General features: G+C 40.6%; 1 protein-coding gene across 1 annotated transcript in view; it reads left to right on the top strand.

Moving 5' to 3' along the window:
- Nucleotides 1-318: 318 nt before the first annotated feature.
- Nucleotides 319-22,771, top strand: part of slc25a26 (solute carrier family 25 member 26) — a gene marked incomplete at its 5' end in the record, with an annotated part of 67,734 nt that continues 45,281 nt past the window's right edge. The window contains 4 exons of the mRNA XM_061728306.1: nucleotides 319-487; nucleotides 3,134-3,252; nucleotides 10,868-10,972; nucleotides 12,764-12,811. Coding sequence (XP_061584290.1) covers nucleotides 319-487; nucleotides 3,134-3,252; nucleotides 10,868-10,972; nucleotides 12,764-12,811 — 441 coding nt within the window. The remainder of the gene's footprint in view (nucleotides 488-3,133; nucleotides 3,253-10,867; nucleotides 10,973-12,763; nucleotides 12,812-22,771) is intronic.

Genomic DNA, 22,771 nt, shown 5'->3' on the forward strand with positions numbered 1-22,771 from the left:
GTGCGAGTGGAGAAAAGAAGGGCGAGTGAAGTTGAATTGGGATTGGGCCTAATTGTGCCATTTGTGTAGTCAGCTTTGTGTTTGCTATGAACACATCATTAAGGAATGTACTCTGTGAAGCTCGTACTTCACCATTTTCACCTATTAATCACAGACGTTTTTGGCACATATCCTTGTGATGATGTAGAAGTAAAGTGTCTGCTGTCTTTTAATACTAAATATACAAATTGAACGTGTTGTTTAAGTGCAGCATTTGAGTGCCACATCCACAACAGGGTTTATAAGGTTTTATTTTCAGCGCTGTGTTTTACAAAGTGACTGGCTCTGCAGGGCGGAGGCTGTGCTGGGGTGTGCGTGGATCTGACCTTGTTCCCCCTGGACACCATTAAGACGAGACTCCAGAGTCAGCAGGGCTTCCACCAGGCCGGGGGCTTCAGGGGCATCTACGCCGGGGTCCCATCTGCTGCTGTCGGCTCCTTTCCCAATGGTAACACTCTCACGATGATGGCTCAACTTCCTGCAAGTTCAGCGTTAATTCCTGTTTGTGATGATCTGCAACTATAGTTGCTGTTGTTGGTGACAAAATGTTTGCATCTGCACTCAGAAAGTAATTTCACTAAAGTAAGAAAAAACAAATCTTCGTAGCCAGTGAACAAAGACCTGGGGTCGGATTCACCAATATGTTCTTAAGAACAATCTTAAGAAATGTCTTAAGATCTAAAATTAAGAAGTTCATAAGAAAGTTCTTAAGTGCAATTCCTCAATATTTTCTTAAGAACCGTCTTAAGAACTGTCATTTCTTACGAATTTCTTATTTTTCCTACTGAAGAACTTCTTAAAATATGTCATTGCATTGCACGCGCCAACAAACAACATTTATACAGGTAGTTTGCGTCTTAACCGTCAGTCAGAGGAGAAAAAGAGATGCAGGAACTTTTCAAGGCAGGAGCTTGAGGTTATGGTGGATGAGATTAATGTGCGAAAAAAAAATACTATTGTGGAAAATTAATAATGATTAACTACCATGCTAACTAACATGCTAACAAACAGTTAACAGGCTCTTTTTGTAATTAATTACAAAGTATATCCCCAAACTATTAGACCTACTAGTCTAAACTTGTCTAAAATGTGTTGAAAAAGGTGATATTAGAGGCTTACCTTTTCACAGAAGAAATTTTAAGACAGGTCAAGGTTGTCTTAAAGGGAACATTTCGTTTTTTACAACCTGGACCTTATTTCTGGCATTTTTTATGGTCGTATACTCACCCAGAAAAGTTTGGTGTCATTTGGAGTCCTTCGGAAGATATTAGGAGTTTTTTGCGAGCCGCTTATCCATATAATGGTAGCGGATGGGGGCACCGCGGGACACAGACGATGCAGCGTCTAAATAACACATTATTGCCGCGAAACTCGTTCATTTCTTTTATGAATCACTAGATCTGCTTCCAGGACCTGTTGTCTACATCCGGGGCTGTGTGTGTAACAAAGAAGCTGCTACAGCTACAGCTGGAGTTCGCTACTGTTAGTTTACTGATAGTTATTTGAAACATGTCTGAATATTTGTCAAATTCTGAGGTTGTGGACGACGACTTTGAATATGATGGACGTCCTTACCGTTTTGAGCCAGAGTATACGGCTGAAGAGCTCACTGAACGGAGGACAGAGTGCGCACACAGAGATGACGTCATGAGTTCAGAGGTCTTGTTTACAAACTGATTTATTTGTTACACACACAGCCCCGGATGTAGACAACAGGTCCTGGAAGATGCCCAAAAGCAGATCTAGTGATTCATAAAAGAAATGAACGAGTTTCGTGGCAATAATGTGTTATTTAGATGCTGCATCGTCTGTGTCCCGCTGTGCCCCCATTCGTTACCATTATATGGAGAAGCGGCTCGCAAAAAACTCCTAATATCTTCCGAAGGACTCCAAATGACACCAAACTTTTCTGGGTGAGTATACGACCATAAAAAATGCAAGAAATAAGTTCCAGGTTGTAAAAAACGAAACTTTCCCTTTTAAAGTTAAGAAAAAAGTCGAGAACAAATTTGAGAACTTTTATTTCAAGAATACCATTTATTCTTAAGTTTTTTCTTAAGAAGAAACTTAAGAAGAAAGTTGAGAAAATACTTAAGAACTTTTTTGGAGAATATGACTTCTTCTCTTTTTTCTGAACAAAAAATGACACATAAGAAGATTTTTTTTCTTAAGAATGTTTTGTGAATCCGGCCCCAGGACTTTTAGAATATGCTATATATACATCACCCAAAGGTAGAGCGGTTGAACGGTAATAAAAGTCGATAAGTTAGGTGCTCACCAAAGGTAAGTATTTTGAAAAACATCCTCTTCCTCCCTGTGAAGCACGGCAGTGGACATGCCATGGTTTGGGGTTGCTTCACTGGGGGGCTGGACAACACGTATTTATTGATTCAGTGACTGAAACGTATCAGAATTCATTATCAACATAAGAATGGGGTTCTTTTCTTGACTTTCAGGAGTGTTTCATTTCTTTTCTCCATAATTTTTGAAATATTATTACCAGTTGTCTTTATTTTACATCAATTGAACCTAAGTCATTGTCAGCCTGTTGAGAATTGGTTTCAAGAAAGGAAAAAAAAACCTTCTTTGCTGATGCACCAAATCAAATCTTTCTATTTAATCTGTCATTTATCTGCATTTCCATACAGACTTTTGAGTAGAAGTGGATTTAACGTGATTTAACGTATTCATGCGGCAGTATCTGGTAGTTATGGAGTGCAAGTAGAAGCACTGGCATGTGATGATCCTTCAGCCAACTACTACATAAATGTACTATTTAACGAGTCGGTATAACTAATCCTGAGCCTCTTCCATTAGGTTTTCAATTAGTTTGACAAAGCAGAGCTATTGCACTAATATATTTTTAGTATAGCTAATCTTTCAGCATGGATTTATTTAGCTAGTGGCTGTAAGAAACCGTCCAAATGATACTCACTTAATTATCCCAGCTTTATGTGGGCTGTAAATGTAGAGACCTTCGCATACACGTGTGCATTCACACCTTCAAACCCTGTCAGCAGAAGTGATGGATATTAATTGCTCTAAACTGGTTGACTAATGGGCCTTAAACGGCTGTGTTTCTGCTTGGTTTCAGCCGCTGCTTTCTTTGCCACCTATGAGTGCACCAAGTCCCTGCTCGGCACCGGTGGAGCACTTGCAGCCCCGCACATGGCACCTGTCACCCACATGGTGGCTGCCTCCCTGGGAGAAACAGTGAGTCTTCTTGTCCCTCGTTCTTCCATCTGTTGTCCCCTTCACGCGTGGAGTCGTAACTCTCTACCAGGGAAGCTTAAAGTTGTTTTTATTTGTGCAGGCGTCACTTATTTCCTCTCCCTCTCCCGTCTTTAGATAGCCGGCTGTCTGATGCACTTGCCCTTTCCCTTGTTTCTAGTGATGCACCGAATGTTCGGTAACCGAAATTGTTCGGCCGAAAATAGCAAAAAAAAACACTTTCGGTGTTCGGTGGAATAGGTGGGGAAAAAAAACTAACAATTAATAAAGGCATGTTTAGATGACGCAAAAGAAGTGGATGAAACAAAATACATAAAAAGAAAATCAATCCCTTTCCCATTAATACTTGTATGGGAAAGGGAGTGATTTTCTTTTTCTTTATTTTGTTTTATCTTTTTCACTTTTTTTACAATGCACTTTAATGCATTAAATGCATTTTTTTTTTTGTTTTAAGGCCTATGTTACAATTTTTCAGCAGTCAGTTATAGGCCTAATGTGAGCTCAAAGATGGCCAAAAAAATTATTTTGCCAATATATTTATTTTAAGCTATTGTGCTTTGTTGGTATGTCTGCTGGAATATTTAAAAAATGCTGGGAAATGGGGCCGCTCGGTGGCGCAGTGGGTTAAGCAAGCGGCTCATATACTGAGGCTACAGTCCTCCTGCAGCGGTCGCAGGTTCGAATCCCAGCCTGCACCTTTGTTGCATGTCATCCCCGATCTCTCTCTACCCCTTTCATATCTGCAGCTTGAATAAAGGGCCACTAGAGCCCAAAAAAATCTTTAAAAAAAAAAAAATGCTGGGAAATGTTCAGTTGTTCATGTTCAATAAATATTTCTACCTTGTAATTTTGTAAAACATTTTTTTCTTTGAAAAGCATGCCTAAAGCACATTTATTTGATATATGCAGTGGTGGAAAAAATTGGCAAAATAAATGGAAAAACTGCGAAGAACCATGTTCGGTATGTTATTCGGTATTCGGCCAAGTGTTTATTATTATTTTCGGTTTCGGTTTCGGTTTCGTCCACACATTTTCATTTCGGTGCATCACTACTCGTTTCTTGTATTGTCCAAATGAACACCGATGGCATGTGTGGTAATGCTGTTGCCTTTTTTTTAAACTTCACACACTGCTCTTCAACGGGGCAGCGAAGGATGGGGGGAGGGGGTTTGTTTTGGTTCTTGGCCTCAAGGGTCCAGCTGGGTGAGTTAAGGGAGCTTCCTTAGGACTGCTGCAGTATTTTTCTCACCAGCTGGGTAAATAAGATCTCATTACTGCCTATTGACTTGTTTACGTTCCCAGTACAGACCCCCGGACTCAGCCACTTTAGTCTGGAGGAATTCAGGCTTGAAACCAACGAGGAGCAGTGTAGTGTCTTCGGCCGTCTTAACCCAGTCTCTTGAAGAGAACCAGCATCCGAGGCGCATGGGGGCCACTTGTATTCACATAGGCATGAAAAGGAGTATGGAGACCGAGGCTATAGGCATAACTGTGTGCAAAATACTTCCTCTTCAGTATTCATGACTTTTCAATGGATGTCATTTAGCCAAGTGTTAGAAGTTCATGAAATGGAATGATTCCGCATCGGTGCATGTTCAGGTTGCTTGAATTTATTATTAGTCTTTCAGCATCCAAGCCCTCAGAAAAGAACAGCAGATTTGATCGGATTAGCTGGAATTTAGTTCGTATTCTCACAGTCAATTGTTGCAAGAGCTGGATAAGTCAAGAGAGCAAAGGCTCTTTTTAATATTTTCAGGATTTGTCCGTGGCTTAGGGGAGAGGGGTGTGAAAGGTGAGGCAGAGGTTGCCACTACCTTCAACCCAGTGCTATGTTTAAGCGCATCAAAGGCATAAATCCACAGATTGGAGGTGAGTAAAGCAGGGACGGGGTCCCGCTGCATTCTGGCAGCTGAACTCGCTTTGTTCAAAGGGTCTAATCTGCAGGCTTAGCCACGAAGAGCTTACCCGTGTGCTTTCTGGGGTCGTATGAAAGGCCTAAACACCTGCACTGTGATGCAATTGCTGCCACGTATGATTATGTCTTTCCTCAGTCATTGTTAATGAATTTTAATTCAGTTATTTTAACTGAGGCTTTAACAGAAGTGGCAGCAGCTCAGCCTGCTAGAAGTGTCTGTCTGGCACTTAAACTATTAGCAAGTCAATTGAAAGTTAATAAAAATTCAGTTCACAATTGCATTACTAATAAAGTGGTTGACACATTTTCTTTAATTTTTCAGAAGCAAAACGTTGCTGCTTTTATCACGTACTTATTATTAAAGCTGTGTGGACATGCGTGAGAGCTGTCTGTCTGTCTGTCTGTCTGACTTTCTCTTAATTGAGTGGAATTGAGTTATACTTTATTAATCCCAAAAGGAGGAATTATATGTTGCAGTGAAACATTTTCTGAAAATTAGAATATATGTTGCTTGAAAATCTTAGGGAACACTTAGGAAGCATAGCAGAGAGAGAAGCTTAGCTGAAACCTCCAGAAATCATCACGAATCCGTAGGATTGTTGCATTTGTTGCCTGGAAGCAACTGTACAGATAAAGTCACGTGCAGTGTTGAGGTATGACACTTAAAGCCAGCAGTTGAACATCTGGAACGCCAGGCTGCTCCTCCACAGTCACCTGTCCAGGGTCACGCTGCACAGTGTCGATAAGCAGCGCTCCCGTCCCACTTCTGCTGGGCTGTTTAGTGTGTCCACATCCTCCAAAACGGACAAATCCAAATAGCGGATAATACATTTAAATTAAACAAATTCATACTCTTCCTGCTTGCGTTCGACTTTTCTCTTACTCCAAATCCCTGAACTCTCCTCTTCAGCCTAACCCTGTTATGGTTTAGTCAGGTTATTAGCTGCTTTGTTAATCCATGAATAGGACAGAATCCAAACCAGCGTAAAACTATTAAGAAAACATTTAAAAAATCGTACACCAAACAGAAAAAAGCTGAGTAGGAAATCCCAAGAGGAAACAAATGCACGAACAGTTTTACAGAGAAGCTACAACAGGCTGCTACTTGAGTGGCCCCAAAATTACACTTTAATACTTGAATATGAGTATTCTTCTATTTTTACTCTCTAAAGCACTTTGTGTTGAAGTTGATTTGAAAAGTGCTCTAAAAGCTGAATGGAGATGAGTGATATCATGGCAGATAAAATACAGACAACAAAGGTTCAACAAAGTCCAACTCAGAACTATGAGATGGGAAACTCAGAGTTTGCTTCCAGATATTGGCAAATTATGGCACAAGTTTCTTACACAGATATGTGACAGGTTAGAGATGTCACTCCAATACTGACTGCAAGAGAGGGTATAACCTTCTACGGTGGCTGTTTACACGGACTATCAGATTGTTGATGGTCACTGTGCACGTTTTCCTCTGGGATTAAGTCAATTAAATTGATTGGAACTGAACAACACACGTGCGACACCAAGAAACGCCACCGTTGCTGATGCAACAGGTCCGGTTTAAAACAGTAGAGATAAAAAAATAAACATTTTTGCCACATGAGACTTTGGTGTAGAATTAAAAGAAAACTGAATGGTGATTAAAAAAAAGACGTCACATCAGTAAGTTAATTTCACGGGGCTTCATTTGGTTGTCTTAGGTAAATGAAAGTCAGAAAAAGTCCAATCAGGAAATGCACAAACTCAAGCACATCCAATAGTAATAAGTGGGTGGGGGGGGATAGAACTACAGATCTGTGTTGAACAGACGATATGACAACGGGTGGTGGAGGAGAAGATGCTTCATTACAGCAGAGGAGACTTTCTGGGGCTGCTGAATCCTACTTAAAAATTCCTAACTACTCCCATTAGTACTAATAGGCACCCGAGTTAATGAGTTGCATTGCTTGTGAACAAAAAAAGACGGAAAAAAAAGGGAAGGGGGTTAAGAAGTTCAAGCAAAAAGAGTTGGGGATATCTGAGGAAAAATCCCGGGGTGTTTGTGCCCCTGCAGATGTGGGACGCTCCTATAAAGAATGTGTAAGCTGATGGCGTCTGTCAGGCTCTAGCAGGCTGTTATCTAGCCATTAGACCAGATTTATCTTCATTCCCTTTCGCTCGACGTCTAACCTGAAAGCTCATTTGTCAAGGCCGGGCGGCGGGGCTTTTCTCGCATCCACAACCCTCCTCCTCCTTTCACTGCAACATGTCTGTGGGAGGATGTTTGGCAAAATACAGCGTGACATGACAAGATAGGGGACAGTGAGAAGGAAGGGAGCGCAAGGGAGGAGTTTTGGGGGGAGAAACTGGCAACCACTTAACTTGGCACTGAGAAATAATCCATGCATCGCCTTTGAGCAGCTCCGCGCTCTGTGATTTATTGGCTGTTGTTTCAGAGTCGGAGGCTCGCAAGTGTCCCCTTTCCATCCCATTCTCGTCATGACCTTTTTCCTCCCTCTCCTTCTGCCGTCGTCTTTTTAACATTTCCGTCACTTTAGTCCTCTGGATACTGCAGTGAGTTTTAATGATCTGGAGTGTAATTGATGTACAGAGTGGTTCCTGAGTAACGTTTTCGGTCTAAGTCCATTTAAACTAGTTAATGTTTGTGGGGGCAGATGGCGATCCTGGTTCTGGCTGACTTTGTTCTGACGGCCTCTGATGGTTAAAGAGGGGTGGAGCAAAGGAAGAGAGGATTGGGGGATTAATGACTCAATCTGTAGACTGATTTACTGGCGATGCCACGAATGTGCTGAGTCTCTGCTAATTTAGCATTCCTGCCCATCGTTGGGTGATGATGGAGTGACACCTTCTTTCCTAGTCGTTTGCCAGTGCTCAAAATTGAAAATGCACTCTGTCATTTGGATTAACGTCAAGAAGCAGCGGAAAAACTGAAAGGTGTCAGTTTCTGGCAGGTAGTTTCTCCACGAAGTCTGCTTATAATCCAAGAGCTTGTAAATAAAGATGAATGGTAGCAAGAATGTTCAAAACCTGCCACTTAATTCATAATAAGCGTACAGGCCAGCAAAACAAGTTTAGATTGAGGAGAAACTATTTTAGTGAAAAAGACATCTCTTCTTTTTTTTTTGTCTGTCTTTCTGTATATACTTCCTTTCTGACTCCATTAAGAAGATTTATTTTATCCTTTTGAGCTTTGACTCAAGATCTCGGTCCCTCTCGTCAGCCTCCGTTTGGAAAATATTGCAAATATACTTGATCTTTCATCGGCATCATTCTCCCCACGACTAGGTGGGCAAATTACTTCCAAATAACTTGTGTCTCTAATGCATTTGCTGTAATCTCTCTGTCTCATTCTGGCTTTCCTGCTGCAGTAAAGAGAGGCCGACTTAAATGGAAGCCCCCCCTGGACGGTTTTGCTAGTAATTACGTGTCATAGCCACTTTCCCTCCGTGTGACTGTCTTATTATGCTCCTTCTTGGAGAATTGGTTCGGGATAAACACGATGCACCATCTATTACAAATGGTCACTTCACCAACGGAGACGTCAAATGAAACGCCACCCAGATCCAGCCCGGGTTGATGGGGGAGGCCTGCAGGTGCAGGTCTGGACACTTGGTGGCAGTATTGCACCGCGGTTAAGCTGCACGTGGACCATTCTCCAATTTATCAAAAATATGAATATGAAGCGTACAGAGCTCTTCATTGAGGCTCATTCACTTCATTTGTTTTTACTTTTATGCAGTTTATCTTTGAGTGTATTAAAAAAAAGATGGAGGATATGGTCTTCCCTGCAGAAGAGAGGAGAGGAGAAATGAACCCAATCAGAAGTCACTGGGATTAGGTGTTTTTTTTGTTAGTTATTAGCATAACAAACCAGAATATTTTCCCATCCAGCTTTTCATTTATCTCAGCTGGTCTGTAATTTCATTTCCAGCCTCTTCTTGATGTGTTTTCTCTGGTTTTCTGCTCTACATATGCACATGCTCAGAAGGCTCCTTTGGTGTGGAGCTGAGAGAATGACAGAGGACAAGTGTCCGTCTGAAATGCTTCTCCGAACAGCTGTTATGGTGTCGCTCTCTCCCTCACTGCCAGGGAGCCTTATGCTGGGGCCCGCGCTGCTAAATCAGTATGGATAGCTGAATGGAGATGGAGCAACAGCGGAAAAAAGGATGCATTTCATCTCATCACTCTCTCTCTCTCCGTCCCTCCCCACTTTATGTTGCCGTGGCGAAGGTGGCACCGGCAGACGGGCATCTGTGGGACTCTGGGGAGTCACAGGGGGAGGGCGTCTCCCCAATCGCTCTGCAAGATTGCTTGCCGTTAGTTGGTATTTCCACACCGATGCAGGATAAATATGAAATCAAGTCGCCAGGTGGGCAGCTGTGCCTGCATTTCTGTCTTTAGGAGGCATAAATATTCATGTCTATCTTCACTAGCTGTTGGCAGTCCATATTTTTGTTGACATATGGTGGATGGGTTGGAACTTGAGCAGAGAGTGTGGTTACTGGAGTGTGCATGTGTGTCTGAATCCATCAGCGTGTTTGACAGCAGTTGTGTTCTTTTAGACGCAGATGCACACGTTTACCTGATGACCTTTGTAGACATGGAAACTGTTGCGAAGGTGTCGTGACACCTGTGTGTTTGTTAATTGGCACATTAAAGTTGCACAGCGACTAAAGCAGTTGTTAGTCTGCCAGTTCCATGTGAGTGCTCTCCTCGTGTTCTACCATAACATGGCCACCTGCCATGTCGTAAACGCCTGCGGAGGGTTTACCACGAGCAGCAAAAGGGCACCTAGATGGGATCTAGTATTATATAGTCTCACTAGGGATGGGCGGTATGGACTAAAAAATGTATCACGATAATTTCTGGCATTTATCCCGATAACGATAGAAATGACGATAAAAAAATACCAATTCAACTCCACCTTTGTAACTATAAATCTATCACCACATTCAGTCTTTGGAGCCCCCAAATCACTGCTCTAAAAGAATACTAAATACTACTAAACTACACCAATTAAATTGAATTATTAAAAACCAATTAAATTAGTTACACCTGTACTGCAAAACTGGAATGACTCAAATGAAACAAGTTTGAAATGTAAGATCAGATTCAACATTTATTCAAACTGTAGTTTTCCTAGCTTATAAAATCACAAAGTAGAAAAAAATACAACCTGATAAATAAAGAAACAGGACAAATAAATAAAAGTTCACTGAAAATAAAACCCAATCAATGATGACCTCTTCTAATATAAATAAAATGTGCAAATTAACCTGTGGTTGGAACATGCCACAAATGAGATACGGTACTATTGCAATTTTTTTTCCTAATAGTCAAACGTTATATCAAAATGTAACAACCATTTCCTTCTGTTTTTGCAGACTCTGCACATAATAGATGATGTTTGCTCCTCGTCACTCTTTTTAAATCCAAACCAGTTCCAGAGCTGGAGACTCGTTTAACAACGAGCTCCTCGCTCTCAGATCCGCCTTCCGCCATGTTTGTTGCACAAAAACGTCATCAACGGGAATTTATCGTTTTTACCGCAAGATGACAAATTCTGACGGTATATCGTGAACGGTAAAATATCGCCCATTCCTAAGTCTCACTAAATGTCTTTCCCCCCCCCACACATTTTTTATGAAAAATTCAACTAATATGTTTCCTTCGTCTTCCTTACAGGTGGCGTGTTTGATCCGGGTACCGACTGAAGTAGTCAAGCAAAGAACACAGGCCTGTCCCTCCTCCTCCACCTACAACATGCTGCTGGCAACACTAAGAGAAGAGGTATTGGGCAGTTAGTGTTTTCCCGGATAATGATGTCAGTTTTTTACTGCTGTCTTGCCTATTTTGTCCATCTTGATGGTAACAAAGCTGCTACACTTGTTAATGCCAAGAGGTAGGAGTAGTTGGCTCTGAGCTTCTCCGTCCAAGAGAAATAAGTCAACTGGAGTTAGTAGAAGTCCTAAACCCAGATAAACTATAGTCACAAGTAAGAATGACTCATTCATGCACTTTAATGGGTGGCATTTTGAATATGTAAATGGCAGCAATGGTTGTGTAAAACGCTCTCAGTTCTGTCCCTGTAGAAACTCCCTGGTTGTAATTTAAGAAAGTTGCAGAAATAGTCAGACTTGGGGGCTCCAATTCTAATCTACGCAAAGGCTTTGGTTGGAGAGGGTTTTAAGACAAGTGCAGGCGAGAGCTTTAGTTCAATTATGCCACCAGCTTAACCCTAGCCCAGCTCTCAGCAGCTAATGTGCAAAATCTCATTTTAGGTAAATCATAAGCATCGCCCCGAGGCCATGTTAATAAGAAGCTGTAATAATGAACTTTGGTTTCACACACAAGGGAAAGCAAGCTTTTCTTCTGGTAATTAGTAGCTGTGAAACATTAAAAGCTGCTGTTTACACAAATCAACCACAACGTAAAACCTCTGAGGGACGGTGTCTGTTTAATACTGATTTTCTTTTAAAAAGCAGAGGTGTCAAAAGTATTCACATTCATGACTCAGGTAGAAGTATAGATACTAGAGTTTAAAAATACTCCTGTAGAAGTTGAAGTATCAACTCAAGTTTTTTACTCAAGTAAAAGTATAAAAGTACTGGTTTCAAAACTACTTAAAGTATAAAAGTAAAAGTAATGTAAGGGGGAAAAAAGCCATTAAGGACAAAAGCCATTGTAAATGAATGCATCTTAGTATAATGCAAATATATTAAAGAACCATATATGTGTACTATTGAGCATTAACATGTGTTTCAGAGAGCAGGAGATATGATGACTAGTTGCCTATAAGTATTGTAATGGTGCAAAAAGTCAAACTTCAGAGGCATGTTATCATTTATCCTAACCTTTATTGGAATGTACATCCAAGTTTAGTTGCAGGAATCTGAGGGAACGGATGTAAGAACAAAACTGGACAAGAACATCTGAAACAACCACAACCAAATTCACTCTATCCGGATGGAGCAATTTAACTGGATAGTTTCTTTTAAAGGCCAAAATGAAATAGAGTAACGAGGCTGTTTTTAAAATGTAAGGAGTAAAAAGTACAGACAATTGCGTGAAAATGTAAGGAGTAAAAGTAAAAAGTCGTCTGAAAAATAATTACTCCAGTGAAGTATAGATACCCAAAATTTCTACTTAAGTAAGGTAACGAAGTATTTGTACTTCGTTACTTGACACCTCTGTTAAAAAGGCAATATTCAGTTAGAAAAGCCCGTGTCCTGGCCTTCATGTGGACGTTGCATTGACCTATACCACCTAAAGATGCACTATATTGCACCTCTAACTCCCCAGATCCCTATTTAACGTAGTATCTTTGGAATCTGCCAGAACAAGCCTGAGCCGCCGAGGCCCCACCCTAAGTATCTCCCTAGACACCACATGAAGTGCCATGTCACTGCCCCGAAGGGCCAGGGATGACTATTCTGCACAAAGTGAAGCTGCTCACTGTGGTTTTGATGTTGTGGCTTATTGGTGTTGTTTTTGGTTCTTGTTAATTGAATATGAATCCATTTCTTGTGTTTTTCTTTCCTTTTTATCTGAACCACATCGTGTTTGTTGTTTTCTGTGCAGGGCGCTCGAGGTCTGTATCGAGGATACTGGAGTACAGTTCTCCGGGAGGTAGGATTTATTCAGATGTTTTCATTACTGCCTGTCACTGACGTGGGGTTGTGATGACAACCTGTAATTACTGCTCTAATGCAGATCATGCACTTGTGGCGAAGTCTATTATCCGGTAATTGTAAATCTTGTAAAAGTCTACTTCAGTAGTTTGTACTTAAGACGACGACTCAGCCCCTTTGAAAACTGCGCAGAGATTTTATTTCATATTTTTCCCTTTTTCCTTGTCCTTTTGGATAGGTTAAATGGATGCCGAGGCTTTCCTCACTCGCACTCTTGTGACTGAAGCCATTTAATTTCTCTTGGGCTTTATTGAAGTTGGAAGTATTGATTCACCGTTTTTTTTCTTCCCCTCTCACTTTCATCTTAGTCAATTACTTGTTCAGGATGGACTTGCTTCTTTCAGAAGTACATCTGAAATGAATGCAGTTAGTTGGGTTATAGAAGCAAAACAAAACGAGGATAAATGAGCAGAGGCTGCGCTCCCTCGATGGCCGCTTACCCTTTTCTTGATTCTTTGATTTAATACCTCAGTTTAATTGCACCTGCAATGCATGATAATACAAACTAATTACTGCGAACGCTTTAAATGTCTGGGACTCTGTCACCCCCCCCCCCCCTGCAAGTTTCAATAGAACTGAAAAAGAAAACGAGAAGGGGACACAGGCGGGGAGAAAGAAGTATATGAAGGTGACACTTGTTTTTTTTTTCCTGGGTGGGTGGGGGGTTGTAATCTAGTCCCCTCTGCTGTGCTAGGCTGTACTTATTTTCTGCCTCACTAAACTGATGTTATTCACGCAAATTCCATCTGGACAGCCGAGGAAAAAAAGGACAACAAGACACTGTGATTTCTCCGAGGGGCTCTGCATAAATGAATACATTTGGAGGCTGGCGCATGGCCTGTGTGCATACTAACACTGGCAGATGAAACGCCGCGGTGGCGGCGGGGATTTGGGGCGCGGGAACAGCAAAGGATGCTTCGCGGTGATTGGCTTTGACATGTGTCAGGAAGGTAATTCATTTTCTGTGAGCCTCCGCAGCGATCTACCTGTCTACCTGCTCCGGCCCAGAGATCCTGTCAGGATATGTTTGTTCCCGTGGTGTGGCATGGCCCCCCCCCCTCCTTCTTTTGCCGGCCCACTAATTGGGGTCCTTTCTATGCCATATATTCATTAGACAGCAGTCAGACAGCATTTCCAACAAGCATGATATCAAATTAGCAGAGGATGTGTGAGAATCCACTTCCATCAACCTGTGGAGGTGCGACAGCTTTTGTGATCAAGTTCCCCCGCCGCAGCACCGTCCCTCACACCTGCACGTTTTTAGTGTTTTACACAACCCTGCCCCCCCCACCAACGGAGGTATGCATTTTATTTAAAACTTATATCCAGAATATTGACTAATAGGCATTCAGTTCCTTTACTTTTGCATCACATTAATCTTCATTACGGCGTACCCTTTCCTTAAAAGAAGCTGTCGAGTTCTCTGCTGAGTAGGCATCTTTCATGTTCCAGCTGACTAGAGCATGAAATCAATGAGATTCAGATTGGGGTGAATACATTTGTGCTGTAGAAAATAACGTTATTCTTCTCTGGAAAAAGAAACAAGGTCTGATTAAATTAACACCAGTGTGACTTTGTCCGGGACTTTCAGAGAGAATGTCTTCCAGGTCTGAAATATAAGTTGTTGATGTCATTGAGGTGTTAACTTGTTTCAGTACACGGGGTGTATTGCAAGTGTAATCAGGAGTCTAATTACATTTCAACATCATATAGTGTTGGTTTATAGTCATTTGTTTTAGGCTTCCTGAGGCTTGCTCTTCAAAATCCTACCACCTTTCACCACTAGATGGCATGCTAACATTATCCCTAGCACTTCCCTCATCTTACTCCGGGCTTTCCTCCTCTCCCTCTCCCCCTCCTTCTGCTCCTCTATCATTATAGCTACCAATCCAGGGATATGACATTTATGCATAGCAGTTATTGGGCTTTTTATTGGCAAGCCTTTCATTTTTCCTCATCTCAACTGCCGTGAGATGATCTCAATTTTGATCTGAACTCTTACAATTTGAGTTTGAGTAATGAGTTTGAGATGGGCTATTAGGTTATAATTTCCTAATGTGGTGGTGTGAGAGCTGTGGAATGACAGGTGTAAGTGAAGCTGACAATGTTGACTGAGGGACCTGGAGTAACCTCTAGATGGATTAGAGCACACCGCCGTTTCTACAAGTGCAGTCATCGCTCAAACTTTTTCACCTCTGCAGTAAGATGAGATAAGATAAGAACTTTATTGATCCCCGCTGGAAATTGTTGCACCCGGGCTTCGATATCTAACGAGTAATCACACAAAGACAAAAACAACAAAGTAATACAGAGAAAGAGTAGAAGAAGTAGAAGACCCAGTTAGTCTGCAGCTCTTTCCAAATATTTATGTTGGGAAGAACACAGGCGTGAAAACAAATGAAGCCAGCCAGCAGAGTTCAGCCCACACTGGGAAAGACTTCCTCATAGATTTCTTAATCAAGTCACGCTAAAAACGTGTCCGGCCCAACAGCTGGGACCAGGAAACCTGAGGGAAAATACCTGGCTTATGAAACGTCTCCCGCTCAACCTACACCCACCACACCTCTGCTATTTATTCACCCTTCTCCCCTTCACTCCGGTTCATCCCTCTTTTGTTTCCTGCATTAGAGGATTTAGACGACTAACTGGGGTTCTAATTGGCAGCAGCAGAGTGAACAGCATCCGTACGGCTACAGATAAGCCTGTATCTGTGTTTGCTTTAGAAAATATTTAAAGGATTATGGTTTCAAAACATGCGTTTATTTGAGTGATGCCATGATTAGAGGGTGAATAGTTTCAGCCAACGATCGTACTCTGTTATCCTCACTCTCCTCGTCCTAACAGGGCTCTCAGGGCTACCGTGCCCTCCCTAAAACCATCTTCTAAAATAGAGATGGGCGGTATGGACTAAAAAATGTATCACCATAATTTCTGGCATTTATCCCGATAACGATAAATATGACGATAAAAAAAATACCAATTCAACTCCACCTTTTTAACTATAAATGTATCACCACATTCAGTCTTTGGAGCCCCCAAAACACTGCTCTTAAAGAATACTAAATGCTACTAAAATACACCAAACTACAATTAAATTAAATTGATGAAAGCAATTAAATGAGTTACACCTGTACTGCAAAACTGGAATGACTCAGATCCGCCATGTTTGTTACACAAACACGTATTTATTTTCTTTCTTTCTTTCTTTCTTTCTTTCTTTCTTTCTTTCTTTCTTTCTTTCTTTCTTTCTTTCTTTCTTTCTTTCTTTCTTTCTTTCTTTCTTTCTTTCTTTCTTTCTTTCTTTCTTTCTTTCTTTCTTTCTTTCTTTCTTTCTTTCTTTCTTTCTTTCTTTCTTTCTTTCTTTCTTTCTTTCTTTCTTTCTTTCTTTCTTTCTTTCTTTCTTTCTTTCTTTCTTTCTTTCTTTCTTTCTTTCTTTCTTTCTTTCTTTCTTTCTTTCTTTCTTTCTTTCTTTCTTTCTTTCTTTCTTTCTTTCTTTCTTTCTTTCTTTCTTTCTTTCTTTCTTTCTTTCTTTCTTTCTTCCTTCCTTCCTTCCTTCCTTCCTTCATTCCTTTTTTTCTTTTTCTTTCTGGCTCATTCCTTCCTTCCTTCATTCCTTTTTTTCTTTTTCTTTCTGGCTCATTTCTTTCTTTCTTTTTTTCTTTCTGGCTCATTTCTTCCTTCCTTCCTTCCTTCCTTCCTTCCTTCCTTCCTTCCTTCCTTCCTTCCTTCCTTCCTTCCTTCCTTCCTTGCTTCCTTCCTTCCTTCCATCCTGGCTCATATCCTTCCTTCCTTCCTTCCTTCCTTCCTTCCTTCCTTCCTTCCTTCCTTCCTTCCTTCCTTCCTTCCTTCCTTCCTTCCTTCCTTCCTTCCTTCACGTACGTTGTGCGTGGATTTAACGCAGAATCATAAATCAGCTTTACACAAATTCTTACCGTGGGGAATTTCTTTGACGGTTTATCGTGAACGGTAAAATATCACCCATTCCTCTTCTAAAAGGTAGAGTTGTCTTTTTGGTGCAATCACAGCCGTTTGCCGAGAGTTGAACTGTCGCTTCATGATTGCTTTACTGAGTTGTGATTCCTCCCATGGCTGGGAGGCTGAAGCTAAACATCTAAACATGCATGCCACAGAGCAGAGGTGACCCCTGCATGCCCTCCCTGCTTTAGTTTTTTTCTCTAAAGAATCCAGCGTTCACCTGTGATGCGTGCTCAGGAGGGAGAGGTGAGGGGGAATCGCTCTAATATCCTGTCTCTGTGGGCACTGATCCACAGAGGCCCGTGTTTATACACCCTCATACGGGGAGGACGCCGCACAGAGGAAGAGGAGAAAGGTTCTCGGGGGAGCAAAGGTTGTTTATTTTCCTAAACGTATGTAAAAGCAGGATTTGTGTGACACGTAAAGGAATCGGTGCTTCCTCCTGCTTGGTGTTTTTAGTTTCGGAAAGCAGCTGCTGGTAGTCTCCAAACAGCCGGAGAACAATCTCCCTCTAAATGACTGCAACACCTTGAAGTGTTTCAGAGAACACGGAAAAATGCTGCCGAGAAGAATTTCACCTTTGAAAATGTCAAGCTGTGAGTTTAAAGTGAAACCTAATTCCTTTCATCTACTTGCTGTTCACACATATTACATCCAGACCTTCAGAAAAGTTGTGATGATGTGAAATTAAAGCAAATAATGGATTAGCAAATGTCATACACGTATTTTACTCATAGTTAAACATAGAAAACATATTAAACGTTGCCTTAAAAGTGAGGCTTTTTTTTTTTTTTACAATCCCTTGAAATATAGCTCGTTTTGAATGTGATGAGGACTGCATGTCCTCAGGAAGACTTTTGGACATATCTGTCCAGAACCATTGCTTGTTGTGCCTTAACGGTGCAGGTTATACACCTGTCCTGCACCCTCTCCTGGAATACGCCGTATTTGAGATGAGCGGTTTAGAGTGAGCATGTGGAAGTGAATCTGAACCGAAATGACACTCAATAACCCTCATGGTTTCTTTTAGTTGAGGGTCACTTCATACGGCCAAATATGATCAATATTGTCAGCTGCTTTCATCCGTCCAGGTTTCCTTTAGGCCGTGTCGGTGGTGCTTGAGGGCGCCATCTACTGTGATGTGCTGTCCTGGCACAAGCTGATCCAAAACTCAACCTCATATACAACCGTATATAAAGGACTCGGCTTCAGAATGAGGAGGTCAAAGGTGCTGGGCACCCGGTGCTAAGAACGGGCGATGAAAGAGATTAAAAAAAATAATCAAAGAAATAAAAGTGGTTTAAATCAGTCTCTTATATCTTAGTTCCAATGAATCACTGCAGTGAATTTTACAGATCTATTTCTAAGAACGGATGAATAAGAAAATAAAATCTGTGTAATATTCTGTACATGGTAAAATGCACCATCTAAATATATCATTTTCTGCTGTTAAGAACAAAGATAAGCAAGTTTTATTCATATTAAGTTTGATTTAAATGTGGGGAAAAGTATGAATTTCATTATTATTCTATTGTTTTATGGGTGTTAATTTAGAAATGAGCTTCCATTAATTAATCACAATGCTCTTTCATATGTAAACCCGGAATATGCAGAACATTTGTTGTTTTTTTTTTTTTTTAGTCAATTCATATAAATGCCTTAATCGGATCATTGTTTTAATTAGATTAAGGTCAGTAATCCGATTATTGTTGTCCATGCAAACAGATTCACTGTCAGCCATATTTGGTGTATTGACTGTGTTTTGTGGTGTATGAGATGGTTGAAACATGTGCACGTACATAAATGTAACATGCAAGTGCACACTATTTACAGTCAATAATACAGTTGCATGGAACTAAAGTTTGTTAAAGGCAAAGTTACAACAGACTAACCACTGATATTCAGGAATTTTCAGTGCAAGACTATGCAAGACTGTTACACATTTTAAATCAAGAAAATCCTATTTCTTCATGGCCCTTCTGCTGGGAGCCACACATAAATCACAGTCAAATAATTTTACTGTCGTGAGAATGAAAGATAGGATTTCTTGGGTATCTTGTTCAGGCGGATAGCACCAAATTACCAGCAAATGCATGCATGTGTTAAACATGTTTTCATTCACTTTTTCTTATCGTGGCCCCTTGTAAGAAAAACAATTTGTGGTACCTGGTTCAACACTTACCAAAAATTAACAATTTTTCTATACTTTTGGTCGAAATGTTTAAAATTCTGAACAAAAAAAGGCAAAATGTGACTGAAAGTTTTAGGACAGCCAAACAGCGCTGTAGAAAGAGTTTACTCTGACGTGGATATCCATGTTTTCAGTTTGAAGAGTTCTTTCCATGCACGCTTGAGTTATGACTTATCAATTTGAATTGCCCCCGTCTGAGTCGTACGCAGGTCGAGCTGACCCTTGTTGGAAGAGTGATGACCCTCTTAAGCTACCTCTTCATTATTGGTTGATTCCAATCACTTTATCACACACAAGCCACTTTGAGGATTAATGGTTTTACTCCCGCCGTCTCTGTCGATGACGGATGAATGCAGTTGTGCTCGCGGGGACTGGCTGCGTCTGTCATTCACATCAGTGGAGTTGTGTGAATGCACTCATCTTTTCATTTTTTTTCTTCATTTGTGCCTCCTACGTACATCCATGTTGGGCTGAAACCAGGGTCCTCCCCCGCACAAACCAGGCCCCCCTGAGGTGCAATGAGACATCTGCTGCAAACTTGAATACACCTCAGTAACTGTCCATCAATCAACAGGTGCTCGTATTGATGAGTTTTGCAGTTGTAGGGGATTAAAGAGCTAGCTGACATGCTGTCAGCCCCTTATATCTCCTTTTTTTTTTTTTTTTTTTTTAAAGCTCTTTGTTGACTTGTCCAGGGAGGACAGTTGGCAGTTTTCCGTGATTCTCCGTTTAGTGTGATGGATTGGAAGCCAGTGTATCACCTACTTAGGTTAAGTACGTTTGTCTCCACTGAACATTAGGGTCAACTCAAACATTAACAATTTTGGATGCAAATGAGAGTTTTTCAGTGCTTTTGAGGACTTATTGCTCATATTTGCTGCCAGACATTTTTCCAGGAAAATCTGCAGTTGTCTTTGACAACTCGAGGATTGTTTTTTGGGCCGCCGTCCTCCAATGTATTTGTTAGCGCTGCCAACACGACTACAGCGCCTTGTTAGTTTGCATGCCTCTTTGAGTCCTGGGACTATATTTGTTCCACAGAACTGTATGCATTTTTGTTTCAATCTGAGCAGAAATCCTTTGCTGCCCGGCATGTGTTTCTAATAACATACAGCTCGCCAGCCTGGCAAGGTGCTAACTGTGTCTGCATGTGTGTGTTTGTGTGTGTTTGTGTGCGTCTCAGTGTGATGATGGTCTGGACTGGATAGAACATGGACTGTTATACTTATTTATGTGGATTACATAAATGTCATAAATGTTTGTTTCTGTACGTTTAGCGTCACAAGTATAAAAGTGACATTTATTGTTTATTTTATTGTTGGCTTTGTCTCGAACACAACAAAACCCATCAAATTTAAAAGCATCAAAATATTAAAAAAAGCAAAACAATTTAACAGTCTCATCCAAAAATAAAGCACAACAGCAAAACAATGTGTTCGAGAGGGAACAGGGGGAAGCAGAACGCTTTTTAGTCCTGTCCCTTCCTCACAATATCATATCATATATGCCATATAAACATTTAAAAAAGAAAAGACAAAATAACAACAAAAAAATAAATAAATACATCACAAACAACCAATAAAGAAAGATCAAGGCATAATTAAACCGGTCTCCTACATTAACGTAAATATTCCAACCCCGTAACATTTGTACAGACTCACAATCGGCACTTTAAAAACCCCATATTGTACATTTCTGTTTATACATTTTATCTGTCCTAAGTCATCCTACGTCACTTTTTGTAAAAGACTCATATCCGGCACTTTAAAACCTCATATTGTACATTTCTGTTTATAGATTTTATTTTATTCTTTATCTTATTTTATCTCTATATATTTGTTTGTTTTTATATTTTTATTTTTATTGTATTGCACCAATCACCACAACAAATTCCTTGTGTGTGTTAACAAACTTGGCAATAAACCCTTTTCTGATTCTGATTCTGATTCTGAATAAAGAGTTCCTACAATAATATACCATACCATAAAACATTGTTGCCTGATTTGTAGTCTCATTCAGTGATACAGACGTATTAGACTTTTAGAACACACATTCTAAAACAAGTCAAGTTCAATGATATTGTAAATTTCATTTTATCCTGCAAAGAAAATATAGTAGTTGAAGGTGGGGCAGGCAGATAAATCCTCATTGCAAAAAAAAAGGTATAGACATAAGAAACCCCTCATAATTACAGCTTAACATTGCTCTCCTTCACAGCACGGCTCCTTTTTCATTAGAACCTCCTCCTTCCTCTCCATCTCAATACGAATCATTGCTCACATCTGTGGAATTACATAGACGCTCAATCCAAGATGTAAAATCACTTGCCGTTGGATCCCAGGTCAGAGACTCGGCCATCAGCCGTTCTGTGGCAGTCGGATGAGGCTTTCCAGAAGCAACACCTGCCCCTCCTACCCAGCTCCCAGCCGTATCCCTGCCCCTCGCTTCTGCAGCCACAACCACCAACCATTGTCTTTCCACCAGCAGCGGTGCTTTAGACCCCAACGCATCTGGAGCCAACCACCTCAATGTCAAGGGTCACACTGTGATATCACCGCTTGATGTTTAGTGGGGAGAAGCGTCACTCACACGACACACATTTACCTCACTCAACCCCAGCAGAGGTGAGGAGTTCAAACCAGTTCATAATTCAACACTCTCCTGCTTTTACAGTGAGCCGAAGCTGTTCTTTATGTGCACCAACTGGGAGGTTTTTATGTTGTTGTCAGGGGGGAAGGAAATCATGGATGAGGTTCTTTTTCCTTTCTTTTAATTAAGCCTCAACAATGACGATGTCTTCACCAGACAGGAAAAAACTGCTCTTCTTTAGGGAGGAAAACCTACTTTAATTTTTTCCATCTGTCTTGTGTGCCTGTAATCTGTATAGATTTCTATTTAATATGTTTTAAATATTATTATTCATGCTACCAAGAGGATGTAACCTATTAACTTTGAGGATCGACTCACCTTTAAATTTAATCCCTTGGTTTTGAAAATGAAGTTAAGAAAAAATATGCTGTGCTCTTTTTGGTTCAGATTGCTATTTTCTTAAGAGGATGATTCCTCATAAACAGCTTGCCAGCTCTTTTTCCTTTCTATTAGGTAAAGATGACAGACTGTCACCAAAAAATGGCAAGTATAGCCAGATCACCCAAACAAATAATAGTCGAAATGAACAGAATGACCATTCAATCTGACAATCACATTCTTTTAGCACCTTAGTTATTTACATTTTATCATTATTATTTATTATTATATATTTTGAGCAACCTAATGTTTACATTTTGTTGGTGGGTTAATTTCCTTGAACAAATAAAAGGACCCAGCAATAAGATGGATTTTATACAGACGAGCAGTGCAGGGATTTCATCCAATAAGGTCTCTGATTTTTATTTTCACAAATGATAATGGCGCTCAGCATTATGTGCTGCTGGGTTTTGTCAAGAGCTTTAACGGTTTGATCAGGTCCATACATGGTCTTGTTTGACAGAGTCATCTGTTTCTGGGAGCATTTTCAAACAAGCTGCGTCATTGCCAGTAGACACTTTTCTTTCCTTTTTTTTTTTTTTTTTTTGCAGGAGATTCTGTTATTTCCAGCTCTGCTGTTGCTGTTTTCCTGGTTCCCGGCTGATAAGATGTGCTCTTGCATTTGTGTGTATATGTGCATTTGCGTTTGATAGTGAGAAACGGTGAAATAAATCATTTGATGGGCCTGTAGACTGCGTTAGCTGG

This window comes from Cololabis saira, chromosome 8 (assembly GCF_033807715.1).
Source record: "Cololabis saira isolate AMF1-May2022 chromosome 8, fColSai1.1, whole genome shotgun sequence".
Classification (NCBI taxonomy): Eukaryota; Metazoa; Chordata; class Actinopteri; order Beloniformes; family Belonidae; genus Cololabis; species Cololabis saira.